Genomic DNA, 19,762 nt, shown 5'->3' on the forward strand with positions numbered 1-19,762 from the left:
GCTGCTTCTCCGTTTTTGTTCTGTGCGCCATTTAGTCCTCGTGGACCCTCCCTTGCTCACGCGGTCTCAAAATAAGTAAATAAACATTAAAAAAAAGAAAAATCACTGTGCCATGGTGGCACATTTTGGAGCAGCCTGCCCTTGTCCCCTGTGGAACACAGTATGTGCTCAATAAATATTTGTTGATCATTAAACAAATCAATAATAGGTAAAAAGTCTTTGGCATCATAGAACTTACTCTCACAGAATTAAAGTGGTTTGGAACCTGGAGAATGGGAGGTACCCGAGAGCGAGAAGCTCTTGATGAGGCTGTTCCCATAAATAGGAATATAATGTGATGTAAAGTTTTCTAGTAACCACAGTAAAAAAGGACCGGTGAAACTAATTTCAGTAATCTATTTTATTTAAACCAGTATACCCAAAATATTAACATCTAATAATATAAAAATTAACCAAATATCTTACATTTTCATATTAAAATCTTTGAAAGCTGTATTCCTACTTATTGCACATCTAATTCAGATATTACATTTTCATTGAAAATACTTGATCTATACTGAGATTATACAAAATTTAAAATGCTAAAAGTAGATTCACATATCCAAATATACTTTAAATATATCTAAAGGTTTTCCAATAACTGAATTATGTTTTAAAATTTAATTAAAATCAAATAAAATTCAGATTGCAGTTCCTTAGTTGCATAGCATATGCACTTGGTGGCTACTACAGCGGACAGTGAAGATCCCAATCAGAAAGTCTACTCATGGTAGGCCAGGGGGTAAAGGACAGGGTAGCACCACACGTAAGCCAGGGAGGGAAGTGTGCATTCTTAAATGCAGTGTAAGCTCTTTACACAAGTCACGCTGGAGGGCAGATTCCTCTGGTCCTCAACACTGAGGTATGGCTTTCTAAAGCAGACTAATTCTTTAGCATGATTGCTGTTTAGATTTTAGGTTCTGCGGGAATCATTTTTTACGGGTGGGAAAAGGGTCTAGCAACGTTGGTCACACGTACCATCTCTAAGTAGAATCTTACTGTGTCTGATTAAGAACAGTCCTGGAAATCAGATTATTTTCCTACAGATCAGCTGTTCTCAACTGGGGGCAATCTGACCCCTCAAGGGGGCATTTGCTCACCCACCTAAGTTTTTTTTTTTTTTTTTTGCTTGTCACAAGTAGGGGGTGCTAGTAGGATCCTGTGGGTGGAAGCCAGGGAAAATCCTACAGTGCAGGGGACAGGGCACCACAGGGGACTGTCTTGCTGAAAATGTCAATACAAGCCTGAGAAACCTTGCTCTAGAGAATCTGGGTAAGAAAGACTGAGAACCTTAGTATAAGCAACTCTCTTGTGGGATCAGTAATGGGAGAGCAGCTTGTTTTGTTCAAGTATTTCAAACTTTCTAGTTGTTTTCATTATTGGACTTTCTGATTATAAATAATTTCATAGGAAGAGAATAGAGACCTGGTCGATAAATGGTATGCACTGTGCTCCTAAGACTCATTGTACCTTCGTATGGCTTGTATCGTACCACCCAGGCTCAAATGTGACCAATGCCAGTATTAGATTACTTGCCGCTCTCTTGTTCCTATCACCATCTCTTATTTGATATTTGTTCTTTTCACTACACCCTTGTTCCTTTTTATTCTCTTCCTTCCATCCCTCTCCCTGATCTTATGTCTCCCTTTTCACTGATGCCCATCCATTCCTCCTGGAACCCCACCTCCCCTGCACTTGTCCATTTCCTCCCCTCAAAGCTGCTGGCTCCTCATTCAAAATCCCCAGTTCACCACCACCCCCATCTGTGGCTGAGAGAGCTGCCCCGCCCCCCCCCCCACCTCCGTTTAGGGGACTTGGACAATCACAGCTGTCTTGTCAGTTCACAAAAGCTTCTGACTACAATCCTCACCACTTTCAAAAAAAACACAAAACAAAACCCATAAACAAAATAAAATACAATCATTCTCTCTCGAAAAAGATGGGAGGAGCAACGCACATGCTTCTGAGGTAACCGAGAACCTGGGCTCCTCTAGATCAGGTGCTGTGCACGGAGGGTGGCGGGTGGCTCCACAGGGACCCAGTGGTTCTGATTAGTGTCTAGCAGATAACTTCTCTTCTGCTAACCTTGGGCTTGGGTATCCAACTCTAAGACTAGGACAATTCTTTCTACTGACAGGTATTCACAACTATCTGAATAGAATGTTCCAGCAGAGAGGATAAAGGAAAACAGTCTGTCACGTCTTTACCAATTTTAAGAGCCCTAATCTTGTGGCAGCCAGGATCATCTTTCTTCCCACTGCAGAAGCCTCTGTAAATTCTAGATCAGGATCTGCCGACAACTCCCGTGCACGTGTCTCAGCAAGACAAAAGGTAAAGGGGGAAGCTTCACTCAGTAAGCGTTTAACTTTATTTTCAAAATAAGACATTTTTAATACTAGAGATTTAATGCTTTACTTTTCTCTGAGGACCATTAAAAAATCTTTTGTCTCAAATGCCTAAAATATTGCCCAGATGATTATTATAAAAACAAGTAGGAGTGTGAAGCTTGAGGTTTTAAAATTTTCTACCAAGTATGTTCAAAAGACATAAAAGCCCAGTTTACCTTTATGGAGCCACAAGGAATGGCCTAAGATTCATCTCCCAGTGGTAGTAGAGACCCAAAAAGGACTGTGGTGGTTTAACTAGTCGAGCACAATACAAAAGCAAGGATGTCTGACTATTGTCTTCAGGCAGAGATTCGGTCACTGCCTGGTTGTTCTGGTAAGGCTATTCCTAAAACCAGTGGGCAGTTTGATGGTGTACATCTGAATGCGCTGGGCCTCTGGCCACAATTTCTGTCATGTCATTAAAATTCTCAAATTAGGGATGTAAAACTGTTGCAAGTACATGGACCGCTAATATATTTCCAAGCCAAAAAGAAAAAACTTGATTATAATTTAGCCTTTTAATTTAGATTAGGTTACTGTGTTTACTTTAATAGTCTTCAATCCTCCAATTATAATAGACTCTTTCGCTAAGGCTGAAAAGGTGCTATAAAGTTATTACTAAATTACTTTCTTAGGGTGTTTGCATTTTATCTGTTGCTATTGCAGCCTCCTCAGGTATGTCTTTTACTACCTTCCTGAACTCAGAATCACAGGATGTCAAAGCTGGGAAATACCTTACCAGTGATTGATTAGGACAGCAATACCCTTTAGAACTTTCTGCAGATAAAAATGGTCTATTATCTGTGTTGTCCAATCCAGGTGCTACTAGCCACACGTGGCTGTTGAGTACTTAAAATGTCACTAATGAACAGAATTTTCTATTTTATTTCAGTTAATTTAAGTTTATACAGCCATGTGTGGGTGACTGGCTACTATACTGGACAATACAGTTCTAGACCGATCCCTCCCACACCCTTCAGTTTACAGTGACGGGAGACTCAGGAGTGATTTATCCACATTATAGATGCCTCATACACCATCACCCCCTCCTTCCCAATAGCTCCTACTTATCACTTAACTGCTTTCCTTTCCACTGGAATGTCTTCCTTAGCCCGCTATCTTTCCTGATGGTTTCCTCTTTTTCAGCAATGGCAAACAAATTCCACAAAATGATGGTCCTCCCTACTTTAAGATAAAAATGAGATTAATATTTAGGCCATTCTAGCAGTAGTGGTGGAAAATACTATTGTTTTAGTTATTAATTTCAAACGCAGCTTTAACTTAACACAATGTATCTGGCAGGTTTCTGCTGTGTCATCTGCATGCTACGGAATGGGAAACGAAGGCAGAGAAAAATGTGAATGTTTAGGGGCACACAAGAGGCTCAGCTGGTTGAGTGTGTGATTCTTGATTTTGGCTCAGGTCGTGGTCTCATGGTTCGTGAGTTCAAGTCCTACGTCGGGCTCTGCACTGACAGCACAGAACCTGCTTGGGAGTCTCTCTCTCTCTGCCCCTTCACACTTGTGTGCGCCTGCTTGGGATCTCTGTTTCTCTCAAAGTAAATAAATAAACTTAAAAAGAAAGTGAATGTTTGCCCAAAGTTGTACACTGAACGGTCAAGTAACAAGGAGAGCTGAGAAGGAGCATTTGCTGCCTTTCCACCAAGAAAATGGCTATTTTGGGCTACAAGTCAGCAGTATGTCAACAGACAAGGCTTTCTGAAATAACTCTTAACTCTTCCCAAGAAACTGAACTAATTTAGAAATAAAAGGAAACTTTCTCAGGTAGATTCTCTGGTGCCGGAGAAATGCTTAATGACGACTGAAGCTTTGCCCACATTCAGGTTACTCAGTGTCTAAGGCGGATTCTCTGGGAACTAACGAGGCCTGAGGAACTAAGAACGGTTCCTTCACCATCTTAGTAGAGCTTATTTGCTGTATGAATTCTCTGATGTCTGATAAGGGCCGAACTCACGCGGAAGGGCCTCCCGCACTCCTCACATTCATAGGGTTTTTCACCCGTGTGGATTCTCTGGTGCTGAATAAGACCTGTGCGCCCACTAAAATCTTTCCCGCATTCTTCACATTTGTAAGGTTTCACTCCAGTGTGTACTCTGTGATGTCCGAGGAGATGGGAGCGCTGAATGAAGGCCTTCCCACATTCGTCGCACTTGTAGGGTTTCTCTCCAGTGTGAGTCCTCCTGTGTTTGCTGAGGTCTGAGCTGTGACTGAAACTCTTCCCGCAGTCCTCGCACGTGTAGCGCCTTCTTTCCCTCTGCGGCCACTCCACTCTGCCCTTGCTTTCAGTAGCATCTCCGGGTTCAGGAGGCAGAGGAATGTCTTTGTTAAGTCTGTCATTTACCTTGCCAAGGAACTGTGTGTCCTTGGGCGTATCTTCCTTCTGGGACAACACTTCATTCTTAGTGCTGGTTTCATCACCTGTAACCAAACACAAAGGTGTCCTAATCTAAGTTTGAGAAAGAACACATGAACGCTCTAAGTGTGTTATAAAAGTCACATACAATGCACAAACCAGAGATTTGGCGCCATCAAATCATACCGACAATATAAGGAAGAAATTAAGAGGCGAGCGGGGAGGCTGGTGGCAGGGTTATTTGGGAAGAGATTGAGAAGAGAGAAGGCAGTGATGTGGAGTGAAGGGTCACCTGGCAATCTCGTGCACAGAGTGCTGAGCGGTAAATGAGGACTACGGATACGCTGGGGATAACGAAGACGGACAGACAGGGGGTCAGAGAACAGACGGGGAGGGAGCTGAGAGTTTGGGAGAAACATGTCAGGGCCTGAAACATAGGTGGTTAAGTGGGAGAAGATAGTGGGATTAGGGATCTGAACTGAATGTAGTGAGTAGGAACCATCGGAGAAAGGAACCGTATGAAGGATAATAATCAGTTAAAAGCAGGTTGAGAGCATGCAGGGCAGGAAAAATAGAGGAAGTGACAATGGATGGTCTGGTGTGTGTCCACACTCTCATCTCCAGTGCCAGCCCTGAAACGTGATTTGCATCAGAATCACATGGATGGCTTCTTAAACCAGAATACTAGGCTTCCCACTCAGCTTTGATAAAGCTGGAGTAGAGCTCAAAAATTTGCATTTCTAACAAGTTTCCTGGTGGGAGAGACACTCCGGATTCAGGGACCACATTTTGAGAACCAACGGCCTAGGTATTTTTCAAGGTCCAACTCAAATACTCTCTCCTCCAGGAGTCTTCCCTAAATCTCCCAAATTGGCTCTTTTCCCTCTTCCTGATCACTATGTCCTTCACCTCATGCTTTGCATACAATAGCACACAATAGCAAGTACTCAGTAAATATTTGAGTTGAACTTTGTAAGAAAATAGCTGTTTTGATGATTTGGAGGGGGTAGAAAGTGTCACCTATTCAGTCATGCTGTGACTACCATCTCAATGAACCTAGGAATCCTAACAGTGCAGCTGTCATTTAGTTAGTCCTCAGGGGCTCACTTGGCCTGAAGGAAGCAGCAGCAAGAGCTCCCAGGGCATCTCAGTGCCTGGGTTGGGCTGGAAACTCTGGCTCGAGTGGCTCACTGATGCCAAGCCATGAAGCCCACTCTTCACTGTCCTCACCGTGTCCCCCTTGCTCCCAATCGTCCTCAGATCTGTTCCTCCTGAAAAATCAGTTTTTAAAACCAGGCAGTAGACTTTCTCAAAGTTTGGATATTTGCTCGAAGATGATACTGTTTTGGAATGTAAATGCCATGTTATCTTTGGCTGGAAATTACAAGGACTAAATCAGAGCCAGAAGATCAAGAGTCCAGTCCTGGAACTGATCAATGTTTGAATTCTGGCAGGTGATAACTATTTTGGTTTCCTTCTCACCTCCGTGCCTTCTTTACCCATTGTTTGATCAGATGAGGGAAGATAGGATAAAGCATTTGTAAAAGTATAACGTGTGACAGAAGTATTGCTAGGTTAGCAGGGTAAGAGTGATCAAGCAATTCATGGAAATCAGAGACACCTCCTACCATGAAAAGAAGTGTTCTGAAACATCAGCAATTAGCCTCAACAGCTTCTTTACGTATAGCTGTCACCAGGGGCTGGCTTTCCTGGGGCTGACTGATGAATATTAACAACAACAACAAAAGACAGAGTTTGCCCTAAATGGTCACTTCACCATCTTCAGTGTAATCTACCAGTCCTCAGGATAAGTCTCTCCCCCACAGCTTTGGGAGAAATCCAGAGAAAAATCTCATCAGGACTTCAAAAGTTTTTTTTGTGTTTTTTTTTAAATACAAGGTCAGCTTTTTTTGGTCAGCAACTGAAATTATAATCCTCTCCCTTAGATCTGCAACCGAACAATATAAAGAATATCGTATGGACATTGTCAAATGTGAGCTTTTTCATCTCATGGACCTCAGTCTACCTCTTGGTCAACTGGAATTCAGGGTCTTGTTTATGTATCTCTTCTAAGTGCTAGTCTCAGGCTAATAGGATTCCAAGAGACCTTTTTTCAGAACGGACAAAATGAAAAATACTGGGTTCTGACATCTTCTGCCAGGGCTGTCCTTCCAATGTTATTTTGGCATGTGTAATACCTAGAGTCCCTATCAGTTACAATCTGAGATTCACCCAGCCCTGCTGGTCACTGAGAGGAGATGTCCACAAAGCTCATTTGATCACCATGCGTACAGCTTGCTTGACAGTCTGGGGAGAAAGAACAAGGTTAAATGCTGAGTGAAACTGGAACAAACTGTCATTTCTTGCTAATGGAGAGTCAGTGCTGTAAGTTAATAGCATGCCCAGTACTTCAAAATGAAATACTTTAAAAATGTGTGACAAAGAGGGGCACCTGGGTGGCTCAGTCGGTTAAGTGTCCCACTTCAGCTCAGGTCACGATCTCACAGTTCATGGGTTCGAGCCCTGCATGGGGCTCTGTGCTGACAGCTTGGAGCCTGGAGCCTGGAGCCTGCTTTGGATTCTGTGTCTCCCTCTCTGTCGACCCCTCTCCTGCTCACGCTGTTTCTCTCAAAAATAAATAAACATTAAAAAAAAGTCTCTCTGTTTAACAATAAATTATTTTTAAAAGATAGTGGCTTTTGGGTATGTTATTGTGATGACTTTTAACAACCATTCTGGACCAGCAGGCAGGAGGCCCAGCCTCTGACTATAATCTCAGCTCTGCCTATAACTCTGGAGACTCAGACAAGTCACAACCACTGTGGTGTATTTCTTCACCAGTAAAATGAGGATTTGGACCAGATGTCACATGCTTTTAATAAAGTTGAAAGACATGTCTTAAAATGTATTATGATTTCTGCAGGGTTTTTTTTTTGTTTTGTTTTGGTGGGTTTTGTTAGTTTTTTGCTTCTCAGTTTTGGGGAGTGTGGTGGTGGGGACACAGATAAAAATTGTATATGGCCCTTGGTGCTGTATCTTAGAAAAAAAGTCCTACTTACACTGTTCAGTGCAGACAGAGAGGATTCTGTAAGAATTGTCAGACCTCATAGAATAGCTAGATTTCATAAAGCACCTTTCAGTAGATTATATTAAGGGAAGACAATTTCTATTTTCCCTTGACAAGTTATTTTGATAGTAGCACGTAGGCAAACCTCTACAATTTTAGGTTTAGGAACTGTATTTTTCTGAATTTATAACACGTGGAGGGAAAGTAGTCCGGAGATATCATTAAAAAAACAAAGAAAGAGCGACCATCTAGAACTTAAAGTTTTGCAGACTATCCATCATAAGCAATAATTCTGTGTTCTATACTGAGAATTTAGCATGTTAACATGTTAAAATATTCTTGTGACCTATCTGTTAAATTTGTTTTGAAGATTTTAAAAAATGTTTTTTAATTTATTTTGAGAGAGAGAGGGAGGGAGGGAGGGAGGGAGGGAGAAAGGAGTGGGGGAGGGGCAGAGAGAGAAGGAGAGAATCCCAGCAGGCTCCTTGCCGTCAGTGCAGAGCCCAACGCGGGGCTCAATCTCACCATGAGATCCTGACCTGAGCTGAAGTTGGATGCTTAACTGACTGAGCCACCCAGGCACACCAGTTCTTTTTTTTTTTATTCCCCTAATTTATTTACTTATTTAGGGGGAGAGAGAGAGGGAATCCCAAGCATGATCCATGCTGTCAGTTCAGAGCCTGACTCGGGCCTCGATCCCACGAACTGTGAAAGCACGACCTGAGATGAAATCCAGAGTCGGGAGCTTAACCCACAGAGCCACCCAGGTGCCCTCTTACCAGTTCTTATCTTGTGTCTCAGCACGGGCCGCCACCCTCTTCTGTGTCTCTTACTTTTCTGACAGTCCCTGATCTGTCTCCTTTATGGAATCCTCTTCCTCCACCCCAAATTCACATGGTGGCGTGCCTCAAACATTTACATGTGCCTCTCTTCTCTTCACTTGGTACGTTCTTCTTGGTCAATTTCATCTACAGCCATGTCTTCTATCATCTACTCGGGGGCAATTCCCAAATCTCTTTTCTCCTCCCACATCTTCCTCCTGTATCTAGAATCATATTTTATTTTATTTTATTTATTATTATTTTTTTTTAATTTTTTTTAATGTTTATTTATTTTTGAGACAGAGACAGAGCATGAACGGGGGAGGGTCAGAGAGAGAGGGAGACACAGAATCTGAAGCAGGCTCCAGGCTCTGAGCTGTCAGCACAGAGCCCGACGCGGGGCTCAAACCCACGGACCGCGAGATCATGACCCCAGCCGAAGTCGGACGCCCAACTGACTGAGCCACACAGGCACCCCTAGAATCATACTTTAAATTGTACTGCCTACAGAATTGTATTTGGATGTTTCAGAGACAGCAAATTCGTATGTATAAAAACCGAATCTACTCTTAAATCTTCACATATAGATACATCCACCTTCTGATTTTTCTCTCACTCACTGACACCATTATCTGCCAGCTGCCCAAGTCGCAAACTTTGGTTTTATTATAACAGTCCCCCACCACCAATATCCAGTCAGATATGTTCATTAATAAATGAATAATATGGATCTCTTGAATTTCCTCCTTCCTCTCTCCAGCCTTAGTCTACCATGTTCTATATCTGAAAGTGGTCTCCCCTCACCCTGCCCTGTGTTTATATCTTTTCTCCTTACTATAGTTGTGCGCTCATTCACTTACAGGCTTTGGAAAATAGAGAAGAATATGTCACTTGTGATTTCATTAGCTTCAAATAATCTTTGACTACATTTGGAGATATCATTCCAGTGTTTGCCTTTGTAACTTTAAAAAAAGTAGAATCACTGATAGTGATTTTTAAAAACTCAAATCAGGGGCGCCTGGGTGGCTCAGTTGGTTAAGCATCCGACTTCAGCTCAGGTCATGATCTCACGGTTTCTGAGTCTGAGCCCCGCGTCAGGCTCTGTGCTGATAGCTTGGAGCCTGGAGCCTGCCTCGGATTCTTTGTCTCCTCTCTCTGCCCCTCCCGAACTGGTGCTCTGTCTCTCTAGGTCTCTCAAAAAATAAACAAATGTAAAAAATATTAAAAATAAATAAATAAAAACTCAAATCTGTGTCACCCACTTCTCTATTTAATGTAACAGACCTCCATCTCTGATAGGATGAAGTTCTGTTCCTCAGCATGGTATCCAGGAACTTTCACCATTGGCCTTGCATTTTTCCCTTCTACAAAATTCTCTTCATCAAAATCAAAAACACCTCACAGCAACTGTTGTTCTTAGAATGCTGCTTTCATGCTGCTTCCCCACCCCCCACACTGTTCTCTCTGCCTGGGATGCTTCCCTTCCCACCCATGTGACCATCTCAGCTCAAGCAAACCCACTCTGACGCTCCTGCAGGCCAACCACAGGGACAGCTGTCCTGTTTTGGGCAGGTTATAGCATAATTGCTCACTTCTCTGTTTCTTGAAGAGGAGTCTGACCCTTGTATTCCTAACATCTAGCATGGCCCCTGGCATATCGCAGCTGCTCAACAACGTTTATAAAAGAAGAATGAACAGAAGAGGAAGTCTCGGTCTCACCTTCAAAGCTAACCAATATCCAACACTGCACTCGCAAGCACTAAGAGACTCTTTTAAGTTATACATCATTGAATGCCATCTTTCCAGGTATCAGCCAGAAAGATCTTCACTTAAAATCATTTTTCAGATTAGACAAATCACCTGGCAGGGAGCCTAGAGAATGAGAAAACCATACTGGTAAAACTTATAGCAGCGAGAATGAATCCATAACAGACTGGAGTATAAATACTGCCCCAGGTGGGAAGAGCCTCTTGAGAAAGGACAGAGAGCATTGGAAAAAAAAAAACAAAACAAAAAAACAAACAAAAAAAAAACTCCAGTGTTTGGGCAAAACTGGGATTTAAAGTTTGTTTACTTTTGGGTGCCAGGGAGGCTCAGTCGGTTGAGCATCTCTTTTTTTTTTTTTTAATTTTAATTTTTTTTTAACGTTTATTTATTTTAGACACAGAGAGAGACAGCATGAACGGGGGGAGGGTCAGAGAGAGAGGGAGACACAGAATCAGAAGCCAGCTCCAGGTTCTGAGCTGTCAGCACAGAGCCCGATGTGGGGCTCGAACTCACGGACCGCGAGATCACGACCTGAGCCGAAGTCGGACGCTTAACCGACTGAGCCACCCAGGCACCCCGAGCGTCGGACTCTTGATTTCAGCTCAGGTCATGATCTCACGGTCCCTGGGTCTGAGCCGCACATCGGGCTCCATGCTGACAGTGCAGATCCTGCTTGGGATTCTGTCTCCTTCTCTCTCTGCTCCTCCCCCACCTGCTCATGCTCCCTCTCTCAAAACGAATAAATAAACTTAAAAAAAAAAAAAAAGTAATTAAGGGGCACCTGGGTGGCTCAGTCGGTGGAGCGTCCGACTTCGGCTCAGGTCACGATCTCGTGGTCTGTGAGTCCGAGCCCCGCGTCCGGCTCTGTGCTGACGGCTCGGAGCCTGGAGCCTGCCTCGAATTCTGGGTCTGCCTCTCTCTCAGCCCCTCCCCCACTCATGCTCTGTCTCTGTCAAAAATAAGTAAAAACATTAAAACTAAACATAGGAGGAAGAGATGCCAATAGCACACATGCACACAGAAAAGGCCACGTAAAGACACAGCAAGTGTGTGAGTCAAGGAGGGAGGCCTCACCAGACACCAGGCCCGCTGACACCTTGATCGTGGACTTCCAGAACGGTGAGAAAATAAACTTCTGTGTGTAAGTCACACAGAAATGGTGGTATTCTGTTTCAGGAGCCCTACTAGACTAATACAGAGTGTCATACAAATTCTCCTGCTCCAAATGTAAATTTAAGAGAATTCAGAACTAGAATAATAACAGATAGATATTGAAGATAATATTTATTATTAAAGTGTTTGTTTATTTTAAGAGAGAGAGAGAGAGCGAGAGCGAGCATGAGCAGGGGACAGGGGCAGAGAGAGAGAATCCCAAACAGGCTCTGAGCCCTGAGCAGTGCTTGATCCCATGAACTATGAGATCATGACCTGAGCTAAAATCAAGAGTTGGACGCTTAACTGACCTAGCCACCCAGGTGCCCCAGAAATGTAAGGTATTATTAACTTGAATGAGTATTTAAATTCCATCCCCCATCCACTGGGCCAAGTAGCAGCTTTTAAGTCTAATGAAAAAGTAAATTTTCATAATTCTTTCCACGATAAGGCAACACTAGGAAGGGAGGTAAAATCTTCCAGAGTGAGGTGGAGGATCAACAGGAAAACTCGAAAAGGAGACGATCAGAGTGAGAAAGTTCCTGTCCAACACAAGGAACCACATCTTCCCTCACACACATAAAGTCTTGCTCCTTACCGTTCCTCTGGGGATCCCCAGATTCCTGCTCCTCGTGGATCTTCTCGGGATGGAGCCGGACAGTCAGTGACTCATGGGGCCTTCCCAAGGGGGCCAACTTGTCCAAGAGCGTGTCCTGTCTTTCTGAATTGGCTGGGACCTGGAGACAATGAAACATTGGCTGGGCTGGTAAAAGGCAGATTTTGTGAAAGGACTTAAAAGACCTTTAGAGAAAAGATCAAAAGAAGCATTTGCCAGGGACAGGAACACAAAAGGGAAAAATTCTCATTCAATTGCAAAGGGCAACAAATGACTAATCTCTGTACTTCAGGCAAATTCTCACAAGGACCCGCAGAAGTGCAGGATCACAATCTTGGGATTTGGAAAGAATCTTAAAAATTATCTAGCCCACCTTCCACCAAACTGGGGCACTTCTATAACTCCTTTGTCCAATATGATAGCCACAAGCACAACGTGCTTACTGAGCACTTGAGATGTAGTTAGCAGGAACTGAGATATGCAAAGGGTAAAATACACAATGAATTTTGAAAATAATACAAAAAAGAATGTAAAATAGCTCATTTTTTATAGTATCTACATGATTACTTTGGGATAAGTATATATATTATTAAATATAAGGTTACATATATATAAAAGTATATATATATGTGTATATACATATACACACACACACACACACACATATATATATATACACGTATATACACACACACATACATATATATACACGGTTTTTTAGTATTTATTTTTGAGAAAGAGACAGAGTGTGAGCCGAGGAGGGGCAGAGAGGCGGAGACAGAATCTGAAGCAGGCTCCGATGCTCTAAATCACCAACCAGGTTATTATGACCTGAGCCAAAGTCGGATGCTTAACTGACTGGGCCACCCGGCGTCCCGCTTTGGGTTAAATATATTTAATTTCACTTGGTTTCATTTTTTAAAATGTAGCTACTAGAAAACCTCAACTACACATGTGGCTCACAGTATAATTCTATTGGACAGTGCTGTTCTGTAACATTCTTGACATCTACTTGAACCCACCTTAACTATTTTCCTATGAAAAGAGAGGGTTTTCTCATTTTTTAAAAAAATTTATTACCAGGTAGCCCATTTCTTAATAGTTAGCTGTGAATTTTGGAGACTTCTTTACCTCTGATACCTATTTGCCTTCCAAACTGATTCGGAATCCGTCCCCGGCATCTTTACTGAACTACCCTTGCGTTATTCGACATCGGCAGCCAGGTCCCTCCCTAAGCCTTGTTCTCCTCTAGGATAACATGCAATACCTTCAGGTGTCCTTTCCCATGCCTTTTCTGCTTTGGCTCGGTCCATACACCCTCATCTCTCACAGCCTGGGCACTGTCCCCTTCCCACCTGCTTCTGAGGCTCCTCCAGCTCTCTCTCCAGGTCCTCCAGCACGCTCACCGCCTCCTCCCCAGTGTTTGGATGGTGCGCCTGCACCCACTGCTGCAGGTCCCTGGGAAGAATGCTCAGGAACTGCTCCAGCACCAGCAGGTCTAAAATCTGCTCCTTGGTGTGGCACTCCGGCCTCAGCCACCGGCGGCACAGCTCCCACAGCCGGGTGAGAGCCTCCCTGGGCCCGGGTGCATCCCGATAGCAGAGCCTCCTGAAGTGCTGCCGGAACACTTCCCTCTTGCGGGGGCTGTAGTTTTGTGGGCCGGGGTCCCGTCCCCGGTAACGGTCTTCCGCCTTCGCTACCCCAAGTCCTCTTTGTCCCTCGGGTTCCAGGGCTGCGGCCATTCTGGGCTGTGCTGGAGGATAATCGTCTCTGGGAAGCTTGTTTCGGAGAGAAAGTTGGAGGCGGAGAAACGACGGAAGGTGCAGCGAGCGCAAAGCCACGCTACCCCGGGCGGCCGGCGCCCTCGAAGGCTGCGCGGACGCGCGCCGAGCGGGGCTGTCCTCTCTCCGGGGCTCTGGGGCAGCGGACGCTGCTTACGCAGCCCGGAGCCACAGGTGCTCACCTGCACGAAGGTCGCGCGGCTCACCGGGTTGCGTACAGGTTACCCGGGAGCACGCACGGCGGCTGCACAGGCCGCCGCGAAACACACGCCGCCCGGGGCTCCGCGGCTGTGGGGACCCGCCCGCCCCCGGCCCCTTCCCCGTACAGGACCCAGGAGCCAGGGCGGACTCACCTCGCCCGCGCACACGCACAGGGACCACCGCCGCGATCTCCCGGCGGCCCGGAACAAAGGCTGGAACCCGGCCGGCCAATGGCGTCGGCCACGGGCACTTCCGGCCGCTCTAGGCAGCCTTGCCTCTGTGGCGGCGGCCGCACCTCCCTGCCAGCCTTCCGGGGAGGACCTGGCGGACCAGCGGGCCCTGGGCGGGGCCCGCGGCGCGTCCTGCCAGTGCTTTTTAGGTTCACTTATTAAATACGTGGTATGAAAAAACAATGCATTCACATCGTTCAGTATTTAAGAAGAGTGTTCTCCAGCATTTAGTTTGACAGTGTTTTTCGGGACACGCGCACGGGTGGGTAGACGCATCCGGCAGGTGCACGTTCCCCTCGCTTGTCTCCTCTTACCAAGTAATACTGGAGATTGTTCGTAAAGGGCTTCCTGCAGCCTCCGGCTTGCTTTTTTCTTTTCCTTTCCTTTCTTTTCTTTTCTTTTCTTTTCCTCCTCTATTTAAACAATTGCATTGTACTCAGTTGGTCGTATGTGCCGTCGTTTATTAATAATTACCCCGTTGATAGTCATGTAGGTTTCCAATCTTTTCTTTTACAAACGCTGCTGCAATAAGTTACTGTAAACATATTTCTGTCTCATGTGTAAGGTTATTTCCATAGTATATATTACTAGAAGTAGAATTAGTGGAGTATAGAGGAAGGGTATTCGTACTTTTGTAACTGGTAACATTACCAGTCATGAAACCTAGTAGAGATGTTCTGGTTTACCTATATTTGGCCATATAATCTTGTAAAATATTTCGATGTTTGCTAATCTCTTGGGTTAGAAATTCATCGTTGTTGTTTTTTTCCCCCTCTTTCCCTTTCTTACACAAACACTGATTATTCACCTACTATGCCAGGCACTGTTCTGGAAGCTGTAACTATAACAGAAGATAATGCCCTTGCCTTCATGGATTTTATAATTTAGTGTGTGTGTGCTTGTACATATGAGGTAGGGAGGCAGGCAATAAAAAAATGAGAAAAACGTATAGTGTATTAGATGGTGGATGTTACTGCCAAGGAGAAAATAAAGGAAATACGCAGTTTGGAGGGAGAAACAAGTAATGCAATTTTAAGTAGGGTGCACATGGAGGACCTCACTAGTACATTGGCATTTAAGCAAAGATTGAGGGAGATGGGTGAGTGTGTCATCAGGGTAAATTTGTTTCAGGGAGAGGATAGCAAATGCACAGGCTGGAGTGGAGTGTGTTTGAAATATTCTAGGCACAGGGAGGAGGCTTATGTGTCCAAAACTAAGGGAAGAAAAGGGTGTTGGGAGTAGAGGGAGGGAGAGAAATGAGGGTCTTGGGTGAGTTCAAGGATCTTGCTTTTTATTCTTGGGAAGCCATTCAGAATTTCTGAGAAGAGGAGTAACATGTTCAGATGCAGTTACTGAAAAGACTACCGTGTTAAAAAATAAACTTGTAAGTGAAGGGGATTGGACGAGGGCAGAAGCAGGGAGATCGGTTCAAAAGCTATTACTACCTTGGAGTGGGGATGGTTCTGAACATGGCATAAAACCCTAAAGACATATAACTGAAAACTCATAAAGGAAAAGACGAATGTAACTGGCGATGTTAAAATTTGCAATTTCAAATGAAGAAAATAAAAACTAAGCCAGAGTAACATATGCCAGCCATCTAAAAGACACAGGACTGATTTTCCTAAAACACACAGACCTCTTACACACACACACACACACACACACACACACACACACACACACACAGAAAAAAATATCAACAAGCCAATAGAAAAATTGGCAAACTTAAGTAGACATTTATAGAACACAAATATTAATAGATAATAATATGAAAAGGAGCTCAAGTTCACAAAGAATTTAAATTAAAACAATAACAAACTTTTCTTAAATTGTTCAAATTACTAAAGACAGAAAGATTAGTCATATTCAGTATTGGAAAGTATGTGAAAATATAGGCATTCTTACTTTGTATATTTTTGGAAAGCAAGACTTTTTAAAATTACTACGTCCATACCTCCTGATGCAGCAACTGAGTTTCTTGGAATTATTCATGTAGAAATATTTACACAAATGTTCAAATATACACTAAGAAACATTGTTTATTTGAAGTGGGAAACCCAAATGTCCACATTTGGGAATTTAAATTTTTATATGCCCAATCTTTTTAAAGGCTAAAAACTCAAAGATACCAAAGGCATATGGAGTAAAAAAAGTAAGTTACAAAACAGTATATAATACTATTTTTACAGAATAATTGTGTTCTCAGTGATTATCACTTCAGGTAAACTTACAGTGAAAGGAACAGCTTTGAATTCAAATGACAGCCCTGCCTTAGTTTAAAGCTAGGTTCTCTTTTCTGCTTATTATGGATCTTTGATAAGAAATACAATTGCTGAGAAGTCTGTTTTACAAGCATTGTGAGACCTTTCCTGTAACCCGCTGTGTAGTAGAATGGGCTGTAAAACTTCCTAAATGTAGTCTGATATGTAATGAAATAAGTGATTGTATACAAACTAACCGGCATTTCTCGCTTCTGTAAACCTGCTTGCTTAGCACATTCCTCACCTACCCCCTTCCCCCTTTCTTCCTCCCGCCACAAGTAAAAACCTCCCCTGTGCTATTTGTCTCTATCTATAAAAACGCTATACCAACCCTAATCGTGGCCTCTTGTGTCACCGGCGACGAGTGCGCAGAGGACCAGGTTCGAACCTGCAATAAATGACCCTTGCCGCTTGGCTTTGACTTACGACTCTGGTGGTCTTTTGTGGGAGGTTTTGGAACTTCAGGCATTACAACAGGGAACCTGATTTTATACATTATATATTTCTGTAAAACGTAATTTTTTATTAAAAATTTTTTTAAATTATATTTTATTAAACATTTTTTTAATGTTTATTTATTTTTGAGAGAATGAGAGAGACAGCGTGAGCAAGGGAGGGGCAGAGAGAGAGGGAGACACAGAATCCGAAGCAGGCTCCAGGCTCCGAGCTGTCAGCACAGGGCTCGAATTCATGAACTGGAAGATCATGACCTGAGCTGAAGTCAGAGGCTTAACTGAGCCACCCAGGTGCCCCAAAATGTAACATTTTAACAAAAGATTTTATTTTTAAGTAATCTCTACACCCAACATGGGGCTTGAACTCATGACCCTGAGATCAAGAGTTGTAGCTCCACCAACAAAGCCAGGCAGGCATCCCTGTAAACTGTAACTTTCTACACAAACTTACTACTGCTGGCTGTAACCAGGAAAGAATTATTTTAAAACATCATTCGTTCTTCACAACCTACAACTTTCCTGTTTGGGGAATGTCACCGATACCCCTTTTCTCTATGAAATGCTTTGGCTGGCAGGTCATCTGGTAAAAGGGTGTAATTCCTTTAAGATGAAGAACAGAGCCAATTTCCCTTTGCTTTGAAGGCAGATACAAGTGATGAAATACACTAGGGTGGGACATTTAGGAGATGCAGAAATGGGCAAATTCGAACTACAGAGGAAGCTCCACTATCCCCTGCTGCCCCCTTCAGTGCATTTCTCCCTCCTTATCTAATGTATCAAATTCTCTCACTGGGTTCCAAACACAAACCCTGCTTCAGGTCCTGAACTTTTTTTTTTAAACTTCTATCTTCCAAATTTACCACAGCACCTCCCCCATCCCCGAAAAAAAACACCTCACAAAAACACTAGTAGACAGTTTCTTTTTTAAAAATATTTTATTTATTTAATTAAATGTTTTTATTTATTTTTGAGAGAAACAGAGAAAGCGAGCAGGGAGGGGCAGAGAGACAGAGGATCCGAAGCTGGCTCTGAGCTGACGGGAGAGAGCCCAATGCAGGGCTCGAACCCACGAACGGTGAGATCATGACCTGAGCCAAAGCTGGATGCTTAACAACTGAGCCACCCAGGTGCCCCACAAGTACACTATTTCAAAATAACAGTATTTTATGGGTGTATATTTTCACTTGCTTTCATTATTTAAAAAGGGAGAAAATAAATGAACAAAATGATGTGGTAAAGAAAGAATTCTTGAGACATCTTCTGCACAAACAGGTGGTTTTATTATAGCACGGGGACTGGACCTGTGGGCAGGAAGAGCCACCCGGGGATTGTGAAGACAGATTGATTATCTACTTGGGAGTTGGGGAGGTAAAGACAAAGGAAGTTTCCAAAGGGATTTTCATATGTTAAAGGAGACTCAAAGGATCCAGCAGGTCAAGTTAAGGTTTTTCCCTCTAGTGAGGCATTAACATTGAAACAGTAGGGAGTTCCTGGAGAAATGTTACACCCTGCCTGCCTCAAGTGTTTGTCAATGGCTGCAGGCTATAAGGAAATTTAATTTTATCTACATTTCCTTTTTGCCTTTGTTCCTCACATCACTGAGCATTCAAGGAATTAGAAAAAGAAACCCCCAAGTAAAAGTTTAGAAAAATAAGAAGAATTAGAAAATAGAAAAAATGACATTAACAGATCCAAAAATGGACTATTTGTAAGCAAGCCCATTAAAAACAAAAAACCTATAGTAAATCCAATTGACAGAAAAAATTTAAAAATTGTAAATGACAAATAGCAGATGAAGAAGAAAGTATGCTATCAAAATTTTAAAAATCTTAATGATGGGGATTTTCTGGGAAAGAACCTTTAGTTCCAAAATTTATTCAAGAAGAAAAATCAGGGTGCCTGGGTAGCTGCTAGTGAAGCATCCGACTCTTGATTTCGACTCAGGTCATGATCTCACAGTTCTTGAGTTCAAGCCCTGAATCAGGCTCTTGATTTCGACTCAGGTCATGATCTCACAGTTTTTGAGTTCAAGCCCTGAAGCAGGCTCTGTGCTGACAGTGTGGAGCCTGCTTGGCATTCTCAGTCTCTCTCTCTCTCTCTGCCCCTCTCCCACTCATGTGCACGGCTCTCTCTCTCTCTCTCTCAAAATAAATAAACTTAAAAAAAAAAAAGTAGTGGAAAAATCTAGGAGCACCTTGTTGGCTCAGTCAGTGGAGCATACGACTCTTGATCTCAGCGATGCAGTTTTGAGCCCCACGGTGGGTGTAGGGATTACTTAAAAAAAAAAAAAAAAAGTAGAAAAACCTAATAAACCAATCCTAAAGGAAATAATTGAAAAAGCTACCAAAGAATCATCTCCAGAAAGGCTCAATTCTGTAATATTTTAATTTTTAAAAAGTATTTACCGCATGTGTATGATGAATTCTAATGTTTTCATCTGGAATATAGAGTAGAAAGGTGAGAATCACTCCCTTTTCATGACCTAAATACACTGTTGATATTTTGTTATTTCCAATTTTTAATATTTTAAGACTGTTTTACATATTATCATATTTTAAAAATACTTGTATAGGCTGTTTAACGTTTAAACATAATAAAAACTTTTCATT

General features: G+C 42.9%; 1 protein-coding gene across 3 annotated transcripts in view; it reads right to left on the bottom strand.

The window, feature by feature from the left end:
- Positions 1-381: 381 nt before the first annotated feature.
- The window catches only part of ZSCAN16 (zinc finger and SCAN domain containing 16), a 46,303-nt gene continuing 26,922 nt past the window's right edge, over positions 382-19,762 (bottom strand). Inside the window, exons 1-3 of one of the 3 annotated variants that reach the window (XM_053905360.1) lie at positions 13,578-13,991; positions 12,205-12,343; positions 382-4,864 (exon numbers count right to left, since the gene is read on the bottom strand). In XM_053905360.1, the coding sequence (XP_053761335.1) occupies positions 4,344-4,864; positions 12,205-12,343; positions 13,578-13,964 (1,047 nt within the window). In that variant the 5' untranslated portion in view covers positions 13,965-13,991 and the 3' untranslated portion in view covers positions 382-4,343. Of the gene's footprint in view, positions 4,865-8,686; positions 8,912-12,204; positions 12,344-13,577; positions 13,992-19,762 lie in introns of those variants that run through there. The other 2 variants (XM_019437091.2, XM_053905361.1) reach the window with 2 other exon arrangements.

Source organism: Panthera pardus, unplaced genomic scaffold (assembly GCF_024362965.1).
Source record: "Panthera pardus isolate Hobbes unplaced genomic scaffold, ASM2436296v1 HiC_scaffold_17, whole genome shotgun sequence".
In the NCBI taxonomy this organism is placed as follows: Eukaryota; Metazoa; Chordata; class Mammalia; order Carnivora; family Felidae; genus Panthera; species Panthera pardus.